General features: G+C 45.6%; 1 protein-coding gene across 9 annotated transcripts in view; it reads right to left on the minus strand.

Annotated features, from left to right (window-relative positions):
* LHPP (phospholysine phosphohistidine inorganic pyrophosphate phosphatase) overlaps positions 1–18244 on the minus strand; it is a 107623-nt gene that overhangs the window by 59186 nt on the left and 30193 nt on the right. For 5 of the 9 annotated variants that reach the window (XM_026065590.1, XM_026065585.1, XM_026065591.1 and 2 more), the window contains exon 6: positions 15420–15511. In XM_026065590.1, coding sequence (XP_025921375.1) covers positions 15420–15511 — 92 coding nt within the window. Of the gene's footprint in view, positions 1–5231; positions 5381–6244; positions 7242–12474; positions 14571–15089; positions 15187–15419; positions 15512–18244 lie in introns of those variants that run through there. The other 4 variants (XR_003253462.1, XM_026065587.1, XM_026065592.1 and 1 more) reach the window with 4 other exon arrangements.

Genomic DNA, 18244 nt, shown 5'->3' on the forward strand with positions numbered 1-18244 from the left:
AGAGCAATATCCCATAAATAACTGTTATAAGAAAAAACCACCAGATAAACACAAGAGATGGTAATTGCACAAATCACTTTGGGCAGGCAACGCAGCGTGCCTGCCAGCTTAACGCTGCTCATGGAAAAAGCCACTTTAATTAGGCTGATTTAAATGCAGACAGGTTTTTCTTTCAACTGCGGTCTTTGTACCCATTTTGCATGAACAGGAGTTGGCCTCAGAGTCCTCAGCCAAAAACTGTCCTTTTGCTCCACTAATGGGTGCCAAGTGCTCGCCGCTCTCTTCAGCAGGAGAAGCCGAGGCCTAACCGAGGCCATTGAGTCCAGCATTGTATCTGCGCTCTAAAGAGACTATGCTCCCACCAAATCCACATCTCATAAGTCTCCGGAGCAGGGATTTCTCCACCAGAGAAGGGGGAAGGAGAGTCTCACCAGACCCAACACAGACCTTATTATTCATCCACCAGATTAACCACAGAGTCCCTCTGCAAAGGGATGGTGACACAAATCTTTAATGACCTGATTGTATACTCTTTTTTTCCCTGATTTCTGAACATTGGGATTTCTGGTTTCTTTTACAGCACAGGATGGAGCCTGCTCTGTGACCAAGCCTGGGTTGTGCAGTGGAGACTAGCACCTCTGAGGACCGAGGAGCAGCAGGAAGGAAGGAAGAGATGGTTTTGAGATGAAAAAGGTCAGTGCTGCCCTGCAGAACCGCATATTCTCCCTTCGCCAGCCACGCTGTTCATACACGATGCCCAGCTGTTTGGCCCAAACATTTCTTAAGGCACTTCTGATTTTCGGAGTGCCTGCCTGGGGACAGCTGGGACCTCATCTGCAGAAGTGCTGAGCCCACACAGATGCTACCGTGGCTGCTGTGAGCAGTGTTTTGAACATGTTTACATGCAATGCTCAAGCATTTTCAAACTAAGCATGCAAGCAATTGACCCTTTGGACAGTGTCAGTTTTAACTTTTGTGCCTCAATTCCCTGCGTGCAAAGTTAAGACAGTATCTCAAAGCTCCATTCTGGAAATAAATGCATTAACGTTTGTATTTAACTGTGAGCAAGACATTGGAGAAAAGCCCACATGGAAACCAATAATGGCACACAGGCAATAAAGGACACCATCAGGCAGTGACTGGCAAGTACAAAAAGGAACTCCTTAAGTCACTGCACATTCAAGGCACATGTCTGCCCCAGGCACCGGAGGAGACAAGGATTTGGGGGTGGGGGAAGGGTACGTGATCGTTTAATTAAGGACTGTTCCTCAAAGCAAGTGCACAATATGGTTGAATTCACGCTGCAAGCATAATAGTCTTTTGACATACAGTATTTTTATCTGAATGTTCTACAGCTTATTTGACGACCTGTGTCACGCGCGGCAGCGCTGGCTACGTATGCATTTACATCGGTGTTGCCGGCCTCCCTGTCTCACAGTCCCCAGAGCCTGCTCCCTCTTCCACTGCAAGTCCTCTGCACCCATGTCTAACTTTGTATAGATTAACAGAATAACAGGATGGTTATCTAGGGACATGTTTTGAAAAAGATGTAGCTTTAAGAGAGAACAGATGATGTGCACGAAAATACAGGTATGTACGAAACTACTGTGTCATGAAACTCAGGGACTGCCGAGCGCAGGGGTGACTAGTTGAGCCTGAAATCCCAAAAAAGGGAGTGTTCAAAGCAAAAGTCCACTTGCTTTGGTAAAGGTAAGCTCCCCACACCTCTGCGTGGTTTAAAGATGACAAGGACGTGGAGTGTTTGCTAGAACATCTAGACCAACAAGAAAAAATAAGAGCTCTGTCTGTAAGAATAAAGGCAGCTCTTCCATGGCGTGCGCCGCTTTCATTTGTCAGCTGCATTAACGCCCCGTGCAAGCAGGGGTCCATAACTGAGCAGCTGACCTACAGCAGGACTGGCATTCACTGCTGTCCTACAGGAGATCCATTCCAGCTGTTAAGTCCCTGCCTTTCACACAGTTACTCAAGTTGGGCTGCTCTTAATAACAAGCAGCAGAGATCAAAAGCTAAAAAGTTTCACAATCTATTTGCAAATACAGATTTGTCTCTCAGTCAGAGAGGCTTCAAGCTTTCACACAAAAAATGGGTAAAATGTGGCAACTCTGTCCAAGTTCTTATTTGGAGATATAGCATATGTGTAACCCCAGAAACTCAAAGTCCAGGACTTGAAGTAAAACCCACGAAAAAAACCTGCACAACGCTCAGACATGCAGAATGGAAAACCTTCACGATATTCAACTCCCACTTATTTCCTATTATTCAAATAGCCCAAGGGCCACATCTCTACCTTCCTCTCTTGATCTTCACAGAGTGTACACTTAAGAAAGGGACCTTACCCCATTTGACCTTGGCACATTTTGTGGCACGTATGCGAAGACAATTCTTGATCCTGCCTGGACTATCATCTGCCTTTCATGGGCTCCAGCAGCGCCAAAGAAACATCTTTGCAACCACAGCCTGGTCATTTCCTAGCAGACAACCAGAAATATTCTCATGCTTAGTCAGACAAATCCTAACCAAAGGCTGAATAAGTGAAAAGCAGCTAGTTTGTGTGTGTTGCTATGGCAGATGTCTTTAAACTGGCAGAGGATTTGCTTGTCTCTAGCAGGAGTTTCACCGTTGTGATGATCTCAGATATGAAAACCTGAAGAAGGGCTTGCATGCCTGAAAAACATGTCTCAGTCTCTAACCAAATAAATTGCTTCAATATTAGATTATAGATTGGTCTGATACTATTTTTCCCCTCTTTTCTTTTTTTCTCATTGCTGGTTAGAAGTGGCCAGCAGTATTTATGAAATCAGCTCTTGATGTAGTGTTTACCAAGCAACAGCAGTTTTTTTTAGCTTCATTTGGGACTCAGAGACAAAATAGTGCCCAAGGTTGTGCTTCGGGCATCTTTGCTATAACAGCATTATAAATAATGCAATGCGAATTTAAAAGGCAGAAGGAAAAATGGGTAACGGAGACACCCAATACAGATATTATACTTACCTCTCACCATCTGAAAAGCTCTACAGCTTCCACGGTGCACTCTGACAGCACAGGCATAAATGCTTCCTCTTTAGAGGAAAAGCAAAGGAATCACGTGATAGCACCCACTGGGAAGAAGATAGCGAGTTTGCTGCAGGGCTTTCAGAGGAAAACTGTCTATTACATTTTTTACACGCTATCATTTTTAAAAGAGACAAAGAAGCTCAGCACATAAACATGAAGAATTAGGTTCAAGCAATAGCAGGTTTGGATTTAGAATAACAAGAACAAGGTCATTCTTGCGACTTGAGCACAGATTTTGATCAAATCCCTGAAAGCTAGGCCTGGCAAAGCTGCTTTCAGATATCAAAGTGCTGAAATCAAGACAGATCATTCAGTACCTGGCTATCTCAGATACTTCCATGGCTGCTGTAAGCAGTATCCAAGCACTCTGACATCTAATTCGCGCACGCTCACACAACCACAGGGTCTGACGTTACTCCCACAATCTAGGTGGAGATCTGAGAGCCCAGATGGGCCGTGGGTTGCAACCTCAGCTGTATCTCAATACCTTTTATCACAGCTAAAAAACCAAAACCATCTCTGTGACACTGATGGGACAGGCTCTGCTTTAGTTCCTGACACGCTCTGAACAGATTCCAGCTCAGGTAACTTGCGACATTATCTCCAGAGGTGCCACAGGCAGCAGGACTGGCAGCGTGCAGCAACACCACTTCGAGCTTCCCTGCCTGTGCTGGAGGAAAGGAGGGCAGAAGCTGCCATGTTAGCTCTGCCACAGGCAGGCATTTCCAGGGGCTGTGAGAAGCACTGTGCCTGCCCTTGAGTGGCTAGGATGCACCTTTTTTGCTCACATGGAAAGGCCTGAATGGGACCTTTTGTCTCCTATCATCTCCCCTAGACATACGCATAGACAACGCTCCCAAAACCTTTTCCTGACATGCTGCTTCTATCCTCCTCCTCCATCTTTGGTTCTTTTCTTCTTCATTCCCTCCGTCCTTTGCTTCACGGTCACTGCAAATGTGCTGCCTGATTATGAGTTGACACAAGTGTTTAGAGCTCCTCTGCGGAAAGCAACATTTTGAAAGCTTTTCCAACTTCCCCTCCAGATGATGTCAACTTGGGCGGATGCCAGGCTGGGTTATGAGTGAAAATTCTTCACTTCAGGGTCAGACATTCTCCTATTTTTAGGCCTGATTTCAGTGTCACGCAGCCAATAGCTGAGCCTAACAGCTAATGTTATTCAACTGCAAATGTCTGTCAGAGTTCAGACAAAGCTGCACTTTGTAGCAGGTTTAGGGGCTCTCCAGCACAGGAGCCTCTTTTAAAGCAAGGCTGCAGCTGCTTTGCTCAGCGCAGCACTCTGGCAGCCCGCACAGAGATGAAAAACACTTCAAGCTCCCACCCTCTATAAACTGCAATTGTAAATCCAAAATAAGGGTCTGAATTTGATCTGGCACTTTGGAGTCTTCTGCTGGCTGCATTATGCTCCTTGTGGCGCTCTGGAAATTCACACCGTGAGAACGACATCTCCTCAGCTACAAACTGCAAACTGGCAATTCCTGGGGCGGCGGGGGAACGGGGAGGGCTAAGGGGAAAAACGCCGCTCCGGCACGTGTGGCCGAGCCGTGGCGGCAGCAACGTGCAAAGTGCAACGTACTGCGCAGGGCTGAGCCTCTGATCGAACACACGCCAGCCCGCTTCCGCCAGCTCAGCCACTTGGCTGTGCCCCCCTCCCAAACTCTGCTTAGCGGCAAAGCAACTCTCTGCCTTAGTTTCCCTGCTTGCACCACCCTAGCGAGCCGATGCGGGCACTGCGCTTTGCTCACCTATGCCCGGCGCAAGTGATGCGCAGCAATTAATAGATGGTTCTCGCTTCCTCCATTCCCAGCCTGGGAGGGGGTTAAAGGCGTCACCAGGGCACACGCAGACATCCACGTTCACGGCCGCTGTCTTTATAAATAACGGAGAGCAACAGACGTTCCTGGGGCATGATCCGTCTGACCTACTATACGAGGAGGTGACTTATACCTATGCGTGCCCAGCTCTCTCTGCGAAGGGAACCTGGGTGTCTCGCTCATACGCAGGTGTTTGCGCTGTAGCTGTCGAAAACCAGAGAAGATGAATCCCAGCCCTTCTCTCTGCAGGAATGTAACCGCCATCTGTAACACCACAGCAACACACACAGCGCAGCCAAGTTTTTCATGCAAGAACAGACTGTATAATAGTGATAATGTTTTACTTGTGTACTGACAGCTGTTAAAATGGGCCGGGAGTGAATAGAAGCTGAAAGGGCAAAATGACACATCTTCCTCTCTGCATGCTTCAGGTGGCACTCGAAATGCGACGGGGAATTGTAAAGCAACCACAGCTGTGAAATGAAAGTATACACTGTCATAAGGAAAGCAAGTTGTAAGAAATGTGGCCAAAATCACCCTCCCGAAACGCCGAGGCTTGGTTCCTGGATGCGGACGACCAGCTCCGTGTCCCTGCGAGAGGCGCAGCTAAGCGCAGCTCCGCCGGCCTGCGGAGGAGGCGCTTCCCAGCGGCCGCGCGCGCGAGCCGAGCGCAGCCCGCAGCCGCTTCAGCTCCGGCGCGAAACCGCTTCACGGCCGAAGACCGTCACAGAAATAATATCAGCACGGAAGCAGGACTACAGACCAGGGCCAGCATTTAGCAGTATGTTAGAGCCAGTTAATCATCTGGGCCCATTTTAGATGCATTTAGCCACTAATTATACCTCACGTCCAAGGCACCCCGGTCAGTATGCAATTAAGGAGGGGAAAAAAAAGAGAGAGAGAGAGAGAGCTTCTAAAAACGAGACAATCTGCAGGTAGCTACGAGTGCACCAGTGTGTGCAAGGCGCTGCAGCACCCGGCCAGCTGAGGCTCCCCCCGCTGCCTCCCCTGCCAGTTTGGGGGGAGCTAAGGGCCCGGGCGCCCAGGAGCCCCACGCCCCTTCAAAAGCACCGACCTGCGGGCCGAATTAGCCAACCTCCTGGCAAACGCGAAGGGAGCAGGGCTGAGGTGTAACCATACACGCTGCTGACAATGACTGAAAACCACAAACAAGCAAGAATCGTAATAGTTACGGGGCAATGTGTGAACATGAGTCACGTCCAAGCGTCAGCTGCAAGCTCTCTTCATCTCCACCGAAGTGCACTGCTCGGCCCTGGAGCAGGAGACGGGGAGGCGGGGAGGGAGCGCTCTGCTCTTCAGACAAACCCCTTTTCTCACATTATTCTGTTATTCTTGACATCGCACACAAAATAAGCACTCGTGTACAGAGCCACTGTAATTTCACAGCTCTTGCAGAAGACCTATAAGCTGGCACTGCTGGCTTCTTTGCTTTTACCTCTAAGTGAGTTGCGTCATGTCCTGCGAAGGGCCTGGAAAACAGCAACCAGGCCGAGCGCTGCGGATGGAGGCAGCTCGAAGGGGAGCAGCCCCCGGTTCTCGCCACCGCTCCCTCGGCCCTGCTCAGCCTCGTGTTTGCGGCGCGTTCCTCAGCCTCCCCGGGCGCGCGTCCCATGCCTCCGAACAAACCTTCGGCTCCGTCCCCTCCGCGACCGCGGCCACAAAGCCACGCGCCTGCAGCGCAGCCCCCGCTCGGCTCCAGGCTGGCGGTTCAGCGAGCTTAGCCCGCGCTCCTCACCCGGCGCCGGGCTCCCTCCAGCTCTGCACGGTCGTGGGCCCTCCCTTGCATCTAGAGACCTGAAAACATGCAGGGCCCCAGCCCAGCCACGCTGGGTTTGTTGGTTAAATGCACTCTGCTATCTGCGTAGAGTGAGAAGAAAAAACCTAATGTCACCAGACAGCTTGCAGGTAGCCTCAAGTGTTTGCAGACCAAACAGCACGGCACTGAAGCACGAATCCTCTGCTGTTCTGGGCTTGTACGCTGCCGAGCACAAGGTACTGCTCCAGCACAGTGGCTCCCGAGCGTGTTTACAGCGTGAGTAAGAGCCTAAGCCAGAAGAAAGATTAAATTTCAGATACTGAATCTTTTGCTTCAAGGGAGTTACGTTAGTGACTAATTTGGCCCGTCTCTCTTGTTTGTTTGTTTCTTTTTTGGAAATGAACGTTCTGCTTCGGCTTTCTCAGACAAGTCTCCCCTTCTGCCGTGCCCTTCCCTCTCTGCGCTGCTCGCTGAAAGCTACTGCAGAACTGCTCCGCCGACCAAGCAAGCCAGGATGACATTTAACCATGGGGGGGAAAGATGCAGAGAAGAGGAACCTGTGTTTTAAAAAAGGAAATCTCTAGTGAAACCACAATTGTGCAGCTGTCCCAGCTCTGCCACTTCTGCAGCACATTTCAACACGCTCATTAGCATTTTTATGGAAATAAAGTAGTTAGCTATTGGTATGGCATTCATCACTGCTGTCAGCTGGTGAACTAGCTAATATAGCCTGGCATTCTGCAAGTGACAAGTGTTGAGAAACACTGCTGTGTTTGATCAACTCCCATGACTATTTTGCTGTGGAATTTTTCTACTGCAACGTTACATTAGCACTGAGAAAAGGCCACGAAAGATAAAAATAAGCAGGGACCTGTTTCCTGTCCCGTCTCGTAGGCTGCACTTCTCAGGCTCGCACTGGAGAGGGAGGCTGGCGTCACGCTCGCCGTCAGCGAGAGGCCTGCCCGCCAGAAGCAAAGCTGCAGGCCCCCCGCCGGCCCCCTCGTACAGGCACTTCCCGGGGAAGGCCCGCGTCTCTAATGAAAGCAGGGGTTGTGTGGGATGCACAGGCTCCGTGGAAAACCCTGGAAAGCCCCAGCAGAGCTGCCTCCTGTGGGACACTCCAGCCGCCCTTAATGTTTCTCTACGTATCTGCGGGGGGGAGAAAAACACAAAACTGAGGGACAAGCAGTCGCCGGCCTGATGTTGCCAGCAGCTCTGTTATTTTTCATGCACTTGCACGAGCGTACGCAGCCCCGCACACCGGAGGAACGCTGCCAGTCAATAGCCCGCCCGGGCTGGAGGAGCACGTGCTACCAAGCCGGCCGAGGTGGGCTGTGATACCACAAAAGAAGAGAACAGGAGCAAAACGACCATTACCTCTGGATGCTTTTCAGAGTAGAAATGCTTTTCAGTAGTAGTTTGGAAGTGATTTAGTTCCACCCATCAAGCCCATCTGAGCCTCTTATCCTCCCGTGTGCCATGCCTACTGCTTCTCGTAGCTGATATCGGTAACATCTCCTCTCCTCTTTATTTATCAACCTCAGAACAGGGGAGCAGAAACCTTTAAAAGAGCTGCCTCTGCTCCTGAATGCGTTGTGCGGATGTTGAGGAGGAGGGGAAGCAAAACTGCAGCAGGGACCGCTGTGGCCACTAACATCTTGGTTTGCAAGATGCAAGTTGCTCCCTTCCATAAACGTTTGAGATGTGACAGCCGATCAGAGCAGGACTGCTACAGAAAAGGCAGTCATCAGACAAGGTAGAGAGTGGAACCGGCAAGACTGCCGTATATCATATCCCGTTGCATCGCTTAACTGACACAGTCCTCCCCTATTTCTCTTTGCCCCCAGTCTCATTACATACAGACTAATCTCTTTTCTGACATTCAGACTAGTTTTTTCAGAACAGCACATGAGCATATATATAGCACCTAGCACAGCTCCGCCCCGAGCACACTCTGCATCCTAATGAAAAATGCTTTCCTCTCACTTCTAGACTAAACACAATTCAAGTTGCGCATTAGCTACAACGTGGCAGAACTCTCCATCCCTCCCCCTGCTCCAGTCAGATGTGTTTTAAATTCAGGCAGAATCGGCCTTTCCAACACCAAACAATCACCTCACCAGGAAGGAAAGGAAACACTTGGCTGCATTCAATTAAGGAAGCAGAACTACTCAGAGCGCACCAAAGATGATTCTTTAGATCCAGATGACAAAATCTGCTGTTTCCCAAGTTCACCGCTTGTACTTCTACAATAACGCGTTTCCAGCACGTTTCTTTATTTTGCGAGACGACGGGCTGCGCTCTACACGGAGAAGTGGACAGCTGGGTTACGGCAGCGTCCCGCAGTAACACAGCTTCTCACAGGCCATTTCTAAAGCACCAGATACTCACGCCGTAATTCCCGTGTCAGGACTTTGTGAACGTACTGGGAAAACTTAAGGCTGCCGACAGATGCAGTGTCTTAGCATAAGAACACTCGTTATTTACTTGGGACTTCTTCTATAAAACTGCTTCCAGGATTACAGTAACCAAAGCGTAGTCAACAAATTGATAAACGCGTGTGAAGAGAGCGAACTCATGTGGAGAGCACAAACTGGGATTTAAGTACGCAGTAAATGGTGACTATGACTATGCTTTTGGATTTACTGCAATCAGCTATCATGCTAAAATGAAAACTGACTTGCTGACACTAGATTTTAACAAACATTACTTAAGACATTAACTAATGTGAATTATAATACATCTTCTTACAGTGTAAGTGTGGGTTGGAAGTCTTTCCATTTAATACTTAAAACAGGCCTAATCATCAGGACCGCAAGGCTGTGAAAATGCCTCTGGTTGTGTTTCAGCACAAAGGGAGTGTCTCTGCGTGTTGGTTCTCATTACGCACGTCTGTTGTGCTCCATCAAGGCCCACGAAAGGCGAACAAGCTAATAAAACTGTTCATCTTGGCTGCGGTTAGTAACTCGGTGAACAAGAAAGTGAGGGCGGAGGGATGCTACTTCTGTTTCAAGCAGCTTCTTTGCAGAGCAATAAAGTGTGACTCTTTCTTCGCAAAAGGTGTCATGGTCTTTCATTTGCTATTAACCTGTTCACACACTGTGATAGCTCTGAATTTATTTCTAGGTGGAGACATTTTTTTTAAAATCACTTTATAACTTCATTTAGGAGTTTATTACAAAGAGCCGCTCTGTTTTTCTGAATCCTTAATCAGCTGATGATATTATCCTAAAAGCTACTTCTCCGTCACAACTTTTTTCTCCATCATGGCTAATTTTTCTTCTGGCAAGCTAATTTCCTATAAATCTGTACAAATTCTGTATGCTTTCTTGAATCAGATAAGAGCAATAGATCACAAACCACTTCACTGAGAAAGCCAGGATAATTATCCTCAAAGGATAATTACAAAGTGGGGAGAGCGAAGAACAGCAGCGTGAAGTAACTTGATTCAGTTCTCCCAAGAGAACGGTGGCAGAGCTGGAAGCAGAACGCAGGTCTCTCGGGCCCCAGTCCTGCGGTTTATCCTTTACGTTCGTAACAAGACAGCTCGAGGGTGTTGCAGTATCAGCCATGGCTCTAAGAGAAATACCTAGCCCTACAAAGAGACTATCACGTGGCACTGAGCGGGAGGAACTCATACTGCCAAACTCTGAAACCGGTCCCGAGTCTGTGTGACGGACCAGCCGGGACCCAAGTACTGCTGGAGCGAACGTTCCTGGCTACCGCTGCATGCTAGCTAYGGAAAGCTGAAACGGAGGGATGAACGCTGCCGTTTCAGGTTTATTTTTTTGAGTGTACGGCACAGTCTCTGGCGCCGCTAGGAAACGACATTGCAAACTTCTGTCTACAGCCAAATGGTGCATACAGACTAATTCCAAAGGCGAGCTGAAGAGCTCATGCCTAAAAAGAGATGGTGGTGGGCTGGCTGTCAGGGGCCCTGTCAGTCTGTCTGGTTTGGCATTTACCAGAGGCTTTTGCATACGTGGAATTCATCTCTGTGTTGCACTCTTCCCCAAGCTCGCTCCAAACAGCTCCACTTTGATACCAGCATGAAAACAGAAACAGAGCACAAATCTTGCGTATGCAAAGTAATCACTGCAAAGGGTTTATTTTGACCAGAGTTCATTACTTATAAATCAAAATCTGTAAACAACAAAAAAGGGGTAAGTAATTCTCCTGCCCTGCCAAGAATCACCTGCAATTAGACACACTGACGCATCTGAAAGCTGTTTCCGAATTTATGGGGAGACATTTGGAAATGCCTCAAGGTAATTTCTCTGCTCTAACTTGCACACCACAAAGAGGAATGAGGATATTACTTAGCACCGCAGAATCAATAGTTATTGTGGAAATTATTGGTTTGATGTCTAGGCCAATTAGCTGCAAGTGGAATTAGCCCACACCCTGCCCAAGAAGACAAGCACATGTTCTCCCCTAGATCGGAAAGATGTTGGCTACGAAGGGACTCCACACGGGTGTGCATAGAAACATCATAACTAGCGTCAGGCTTCCCAGTGCTGAAAACCCTAACACCATTTTCTTCTCTCAGTACATGAAAAAGTCTGTGGTGATGACCTGACCTCCACGTTGTGGTAAGAGAGAGAAACTGAACATTAGTTTTTCAGGCAGGGAGAGGGGAACACACAGAGAGTGGGGACAACGGCAGGTCAGAGTGACCCTCTGCATTTGGATTTTACAGCTAATAAAGGATATACTTGGCCAACCGAACCGCTCATCCCACATCAGAGAACCAGGCTGACTGAGATCAACTCAAAACACCGTCTACTCCCTACCACCTTTCCATCACCACCCTGACTTGCACTAACAAATACTATTATGCTTTGCAGCTAGGATTTATTCTATTTTACGGACTAACCTACTCTTTGTGTGGTTTGGCTCCTGGGGAAGAGTTCAACATCTGAGATGAAGTTCTACTGGAGGATTAAGACCTTTGTAGGAGAAGATAAGCATTTGAAATGGGAGATGCAGGAATGAGGAGCCTTGCCAAACAAAAGGGATCTGGCTGCACAGATTTTGTTAAACTTTAAAGATCCAAAGGAAGCAAGACAGAAAGGAGCTAATTTTCAGGACCTCCATGTGTAAGATGATGCAAGACTGAATGTTTTTATGGTAGCTTAATCCATACTTTAAATCTTGTGCTGGGAGTAGCCAGCACAGAAGACCTCACCCACCACAGCTCCCGACAGGACAGTGAGACCACAAGAAGGGAGGCAGCCCTTGGGCTACACCAGCTCTGCATGCACACAGGCTTCTGCTTCTCTGGATCTTGAGTCACCTGCTACTCTGCAAGGCCAAATCACCGCCCCGTATTCACAAAACCAGTTTTTCAGTGGTAAGCTGGCACCCATCACCACAGTAACTGAGCAACAGCACACAAACACCACCCTGGGAGAGAAAAGCTCCTGCGAAACTTCAGTTTGAAATCAGTTTCCTGTACCCATTTGGAGGTTTCTCACATAGTGGTAGACCTGTCCACTTCCATCTACTATTGAAACTCTTACATCAGCAGTTTAACAGTTTTCTTCTATAAAAGGCTTTCAGGCCAAAGGAGACATTTTCTTTCAGCTTACTAAAGCAAGAAAGATGCATGAAGTTGCTTTGTAGCCTGCGGTATGCATACAATTGCTGTAGTCACTTTGAAATACAGTAAACAGGAGAGTAAACCCTGGCTCCGCTGCGCTGCCTTTTGCAGCACGGTGTGTAACCCTTGGCGGCACTTGATGGGCAGCAGATCTCGAGAATATTATTGTAATTTGCAGTGACTCTGGAAGAGAGGAGAATTGCCCCGGATGCACAGCCCTGCACCGGAGGCTGCAACGTCTGCCATCCCAGGGTCAGCATTTACATAAAGATGAAGGGCGACAGCAGAAGCCCTTGAAAACCTACTGAATCACAAGCAAAATGCCATAACTGTGCATGTGACTTGTGTGAATAAGGTAATTCCCATGCATCTAGCAGTACACTATGAAATGAACTTGCAACAATTCTTCTGTACAGTTCCTCTATTATTTTTTATTTTCAGATCAACTTTGCATCCATTTTGTTGAAGTGAGTCACCATCATTCTGGTGGAAAAGGAAAAAACTACTCATGGCTGTAGAAACACAGAGGCAACTCAACCGGGGTTACGTGGGGTTACCGCCGGTCCTGAGCTGCAAGATTCTCAGAGCTAAAATCTCTGGAAATCTCACAGCGCCAACACTGAGCAGCTACAGTAAAACCCTGAAGCTTTTGTGTTTTACCCTTCTTTTGCAAAATAGCCCTAGCTTTCAAGGGAGGTGCACAAATTGCTTCTAACACTGAACTAAATGTACTAACGGTGCCATCCAGAGGTACTTGGGTGTAGCACACAGCTCTGTGTCAACAAGAAATACCATACCAGTGTGCAAGAGAGTATAACCTTACACCATCAGACTTTAAACTAAACCAGCCATGAAATAATCATATTTTTCTGCTATTTTTCACTTCCTTTGCCTACCGGCTTTCATTCAGTTGTTCGTTTCAGCCTCTCCCAACACTTCGTGTGTGTTTTTATTTTCTGTGAATACTAAACCAGTCATTCTTAAAAATATGTACGCTTCTGGCCTCTCTTGGAAACCAGGAGCTATTTCATTTTACTCACAATTGCTAACAACTGGACTGGCACCACATGCTCACCTGTATTTCTTTGCCATATAACAGTATATGATTTGGACAACAGCAACCACACTTTGTAACAGGAAACTTAACAGTGGAAAGCAATCTTTTCTTTCGCAGTCTAGAACAACTGATGACTCCCTTATAAGCTGTGAAACTGTGGCTCAAACTTCATACTAGAAAACACTTTTCCAACATATGAATATACACACACACACATATACGAAGAAATACATATACATACATGTACACATATATATGCATGTGTATATATACGTCACTGTATACGTGTGTGTATATATATATATGTCAGTTGTCTGAAAGATTTGAATGCAGCATCTCCTGTGGCTTATCTTATGATGGACTGAGCATACCACAGGAGACATTTGTTCAATTTACTTCTGTTTCCAGAGACATTTCCTTCACTGATACCCATATCTGCATGACATTAAGATGTAGATTTGCAAAGTGCTGTCTGATGATCTCCACTGATACCAGAGAAAAATGAATTGCCGAATCCTAACTCTCTGCTTTAGGAAGTTAATTTGATTATACAGATTACAGATAAATAACCCCAACAGCACAAACTGTATACTTGTTTTTTTCTTTCTTTTTTTCCCCTGAGATTTATTCAGATAGATAGATAATTGATTTTGAGATTTATTATCTTAAAGATGCAAAAATACCAAACTACAATACACTTGTATCTGTCTTTGTTCAGATTATTCTTTTCTAGAAATCATCACTTAATTGTCCATCAGAACTAGGGCAGTGGGTATTAGTTTAGTTATAATTGTCTTCAACTTGCACAAACAAAAAGGAAAATTAAGAGAGATAATTCACTTGAAAATTAACAAAATAACTTTTCAGATATCCTATGGCAACCACCATTCCTGCTTGCCGCATCCCTTCTAAAAAGAATACCCTCCTTTTACAGTCTCAGTATTTCAAAATAAAGCAAAGCTGTAAAAATACAGATTATGACAAATTATAGATGCTGTTACTGAACTATGTCTACTACAAAGAGGTATGTATAAAAGATGGAGGTTCTTGAGTGTTATGGAGTCCAAATGTTAAATGTATGGACCAATGTCTTCACTGCTTTGGAGACCCACCTTGAGCAGTCTTCAAAGCTAAACTTGTCTGAGCATCAGACGATGGCTTAATTTTTCACCAGGCACCCCTGGACCACACCAGGTTTACAACAACACTCAGGTCTCTTAGCAGCAGCTGCAGAGACATAGCTCTTCGGTCAATGAAAGCACAGGATCATAGAGAGACTTGCATGGAGAAGGGGCTGAAGGGCCATTTGAAAGAGGTGAATGCATCTGCAGAAGCCTGCTCTAGTAAGATGGTAAGTGGAGAACCAGCTTTCGCAACCCAGACATCTCAGTGCTGAATATGTATGTCTGGAGAAAATAACAGACATATGAAGTCCTGCCTACAGCTGTAGGATACGACCCACAGAGATCTCTGAGCCAATAGTCTAATTTTACAATCTTAACCCTGCTAGAAGCTTCAGACCCATCTCACATCAAATGTAGAACACTTGCATACAGCCATAAAAAAGCAAGACCCAAGAAACACACCAGCTCTGTGCACTAAACATGATGAAGAAATTATAACAGTAATTTATCAGAAAGGATTTCTTTAAAAGATCAGAGACAACAGGCCTCCCCATTCCTGCCACTTTCACATACACAGTGTTTTCCCAAAATGCTTTTTGCAAATAAAAATGTCATCAACCACCTGATTAGAGCCTAACTGCTGCACAAGGAGGTGTTTGTTCAGACAACAAATGGAAGTGTAAACTGATGGCAAATCTGTCCCACCAACAGGAAAAGATCTGGAAAGGCATGGAAAAAATCAGGTCTGGTGCATTCATTTTAAAGCGCTATTCAGAAACTCTAGTAGGTTCCAAACTATAATTCCTTTTCTTTTAGAAATTAATGTGGTGTAAAAAAATCAGAACACAGTGTAGTTTGAGAGAAAGGTAAATACAAAAATCATTATCTAGAGTTATTTCCCCTCCTTCCACGATGACCCATGCGGAGTGCAGGCTGTATAGTGTCAACTGACCTGTACTTCCCTGTCCGTACTTGCAGAGCTCGCATCCCGCACTGCTGGGCGCCTCCTACATCATTCACAATATCATCTCCAATCATGATGGCCTGTCAAAGCAATGAAATACAGAAAAACTGGTGTCAAGCGAATTTTATTTCTGCCATACTTCATACTTCTCTGACATAATAAACAGCTTGATTTGATGTTTAATACTGCCATCAGACAAATTAAACAAGATAATATTGTCATCATATTGATTAAAAGTCATCCTACCTTGAATATAATTCATGCTATGCCTCCTTGAGCTATATAATAGTGCAGTATACATCCGCACAATTTGTAATCAATCATAAAAATCAAAGTGATTTGGCACGTAGTTCAAAGAAAATGTTGAATTTTATGAGGTTAGTCCTATTATGTTTCTAATCATGCATTTATGTTATGCTCCAAGCAGTTTAAATTAAGGTTAACATTTTAAACATTTCCTTAAAATTCATATTCTAAAAGCTAGTCAAAAGCTTACATTTGTGATCACTGAAACGTGTAACTTTGCAAAGCTTGATCCCAACCCACTCTCAGGTTGATACAGAAATTCAGAAAGTCTTCTGGCACTGTGAAGTCCAATTTATTTATTTTTGCATAATGTGACGTGATATGTACAGGCATAACAAGGTTTGCATTATGGCCACCTTAAGTCTATGCAAATACTAATACACTAAATTGAATAGATTACAAAAGAAACGTAACTGAGAAAAGACCTTCTGGTTTTGCTAAGGGGATTTGTCTGGGTGTCTGACAAAAATATGTATTGTGCATGCTCACTTCAGACTTCATATCTTTGTTAAAGATCTTTGTTAAATCAAAGCGCACCAACCAAAGGGTCTTTCTCACTGATAACTGTATCTGTAAAAAATTTCAAGTGGTTACTCTCAACTGCATTAAAAATGATTAACTTACTCTTCACATTTAAAAATGGCTGGGAGCTTTCACTTTACAATTTCAACATAAAACAGCATCTACACAAAACAATAATCTTCAATTAATAAGAAAAAATAATCAGCTTCCCAAGGAACTCTGGATAATTCTAAAGAGAACAGAGGCTGTACTTAAAACTATATATCAGCTTTGAAAAGACTTAATCTAATTTATCTATCAGATTTTAAAGTGTGATTTTGCATCTTATGTATCAAAGCTGAATTTTAGCTGAAACATATTAATTAGCTACATCTTTAACTACTTGATCTTCACCTTGCTGAATTAGCCTCCTACTTTATAAACTTCACTGCCAGGCTTTCACACCAATGGTACTTTGCAACTCTTGCTGTTAGGAAGAAAATCTTGCCTAAATTTCTGTCCCTTCCATGCACTTTTGATTAGCAATAATTTTCATATTTACATATCAGATACATGGAGTTGCTACACAAAGTGTTTCTTCTCATACTAAAGAAATTGCTCTTCCGTTCTTCTTTTAAGCTCTCTGTCCTGTGTTTTTTCTAGCATCTGTTATTACGGGTCTTTGTCCCACGTATGGGCCTCGGAAGGTTAAAAGGCCTGTTTGCAGCCGGCCCAGGACTGCCGTAGATGGCAACTGGGTTACTAAGAACGGCATCAAGGGGGACTCCGCTGGGCACGTACAGAAAGTCAACCTAGCATTTTTCCATCTGTGGTGAACTGATAAATAGGCTCTTGTCAAAGAGGTCATGGGAATGAGACACGCAGTGGAAACACAGATCGGCTTCTCTAATAACAGCAGTCCGAAAGGAATTCTGAGTTTTTTCATACAGCTGGCCACAGCTTTTGAGGAAAAAACATACAGAACTTCTCTGTTGTAGGCACCAATCCCGTTACCACTTCTTGCCAATATAAAAGCCTCTTCTCTGTTTGCCTTCACATGGAAACATCTCTCTAACGTGGCATACAACCGTACGAGATCACTGGCCCCAGGCACTGGAGAGCCTTGCCTTTCGCAAGCCTGCAGGTACCTCTGCTCTCAGCCCTTCCAAGCGGGAAGGAAGATCATCGCACAGACACCACGGGAAGCTGACTGTCTCGACAGAACGAGCGCATGGCTGAATAGGGTAGGTCCATTTCCCCCAAATTGAAGGTGATACAATTTACCCATGGTCCACTGACCACAGGAACTTGAAAAACAATAGGTTTACTTCACAAATTCAGAGAAGCTGAAGCCAGAACCATTAGATCATCTAATCTAACCTCCTTTATAGCATAGTCCACTCATTTTCTTCAAGACATCCCTCTTAATGAGCCCAACAGCTTGAATTTCAGTAGGATACAAGTTATGTTTGTTGACAGATATCCTGCAAAAAAGCATCCAGCCGTGATTTGTGGATGTCAACAGACAACTTACTTGATGTAGTTTAACAATGAAGATTGTTCATTGTTAAAAAAAAGCATCTGCATCTGATTCTTACTTGGCTTTGTCTGGTTTCAGCATTCAGTCACCGTTCTTGTTGCATCCTTTTCCTTTAGATTCAACGATTTTGCTTTGGGCTACTTCACTACATGAATGTACCCAACTCAACAAGCAGCCATGATTTGCACCGTCCCTCTCACTTATCATTGCATCAACCTGTCCTGTCACCATGGTCCAGCAGCAAACCCCTGTTGGCATCCAAGGCAAGATATTACTTGGGTACTCCTTCCCCGTGCTGCACTAAGGGAAGTTCTGTGCGCGCGCGCACACACTCGCATGCACCCCCTCCTCCTCCTCCTTCCACCCCAAGGACACAAGGCTTTGTAAGGCACAGGACCTTAACTTTTGTGCTCTCTGCAAGGCAAGGAGCTCCCCCGGGCAGAGCCACTGTACTCGCTCGGTGGCT

This window comes from Apteryx rowi, unplaced genomic scaffold, assembly GCF_003343035.1.
Source record: "Apteryx rowi isolate R43461 unplaced genomic scaffold, aptRow1 scaffold_23, whole genome shotgun sequence".
NCBI lineage: Eukaryota > Metazoa > Chordata > Aves > Apterygiformes > Apterygidae > Apteryx > Apteryx rowi.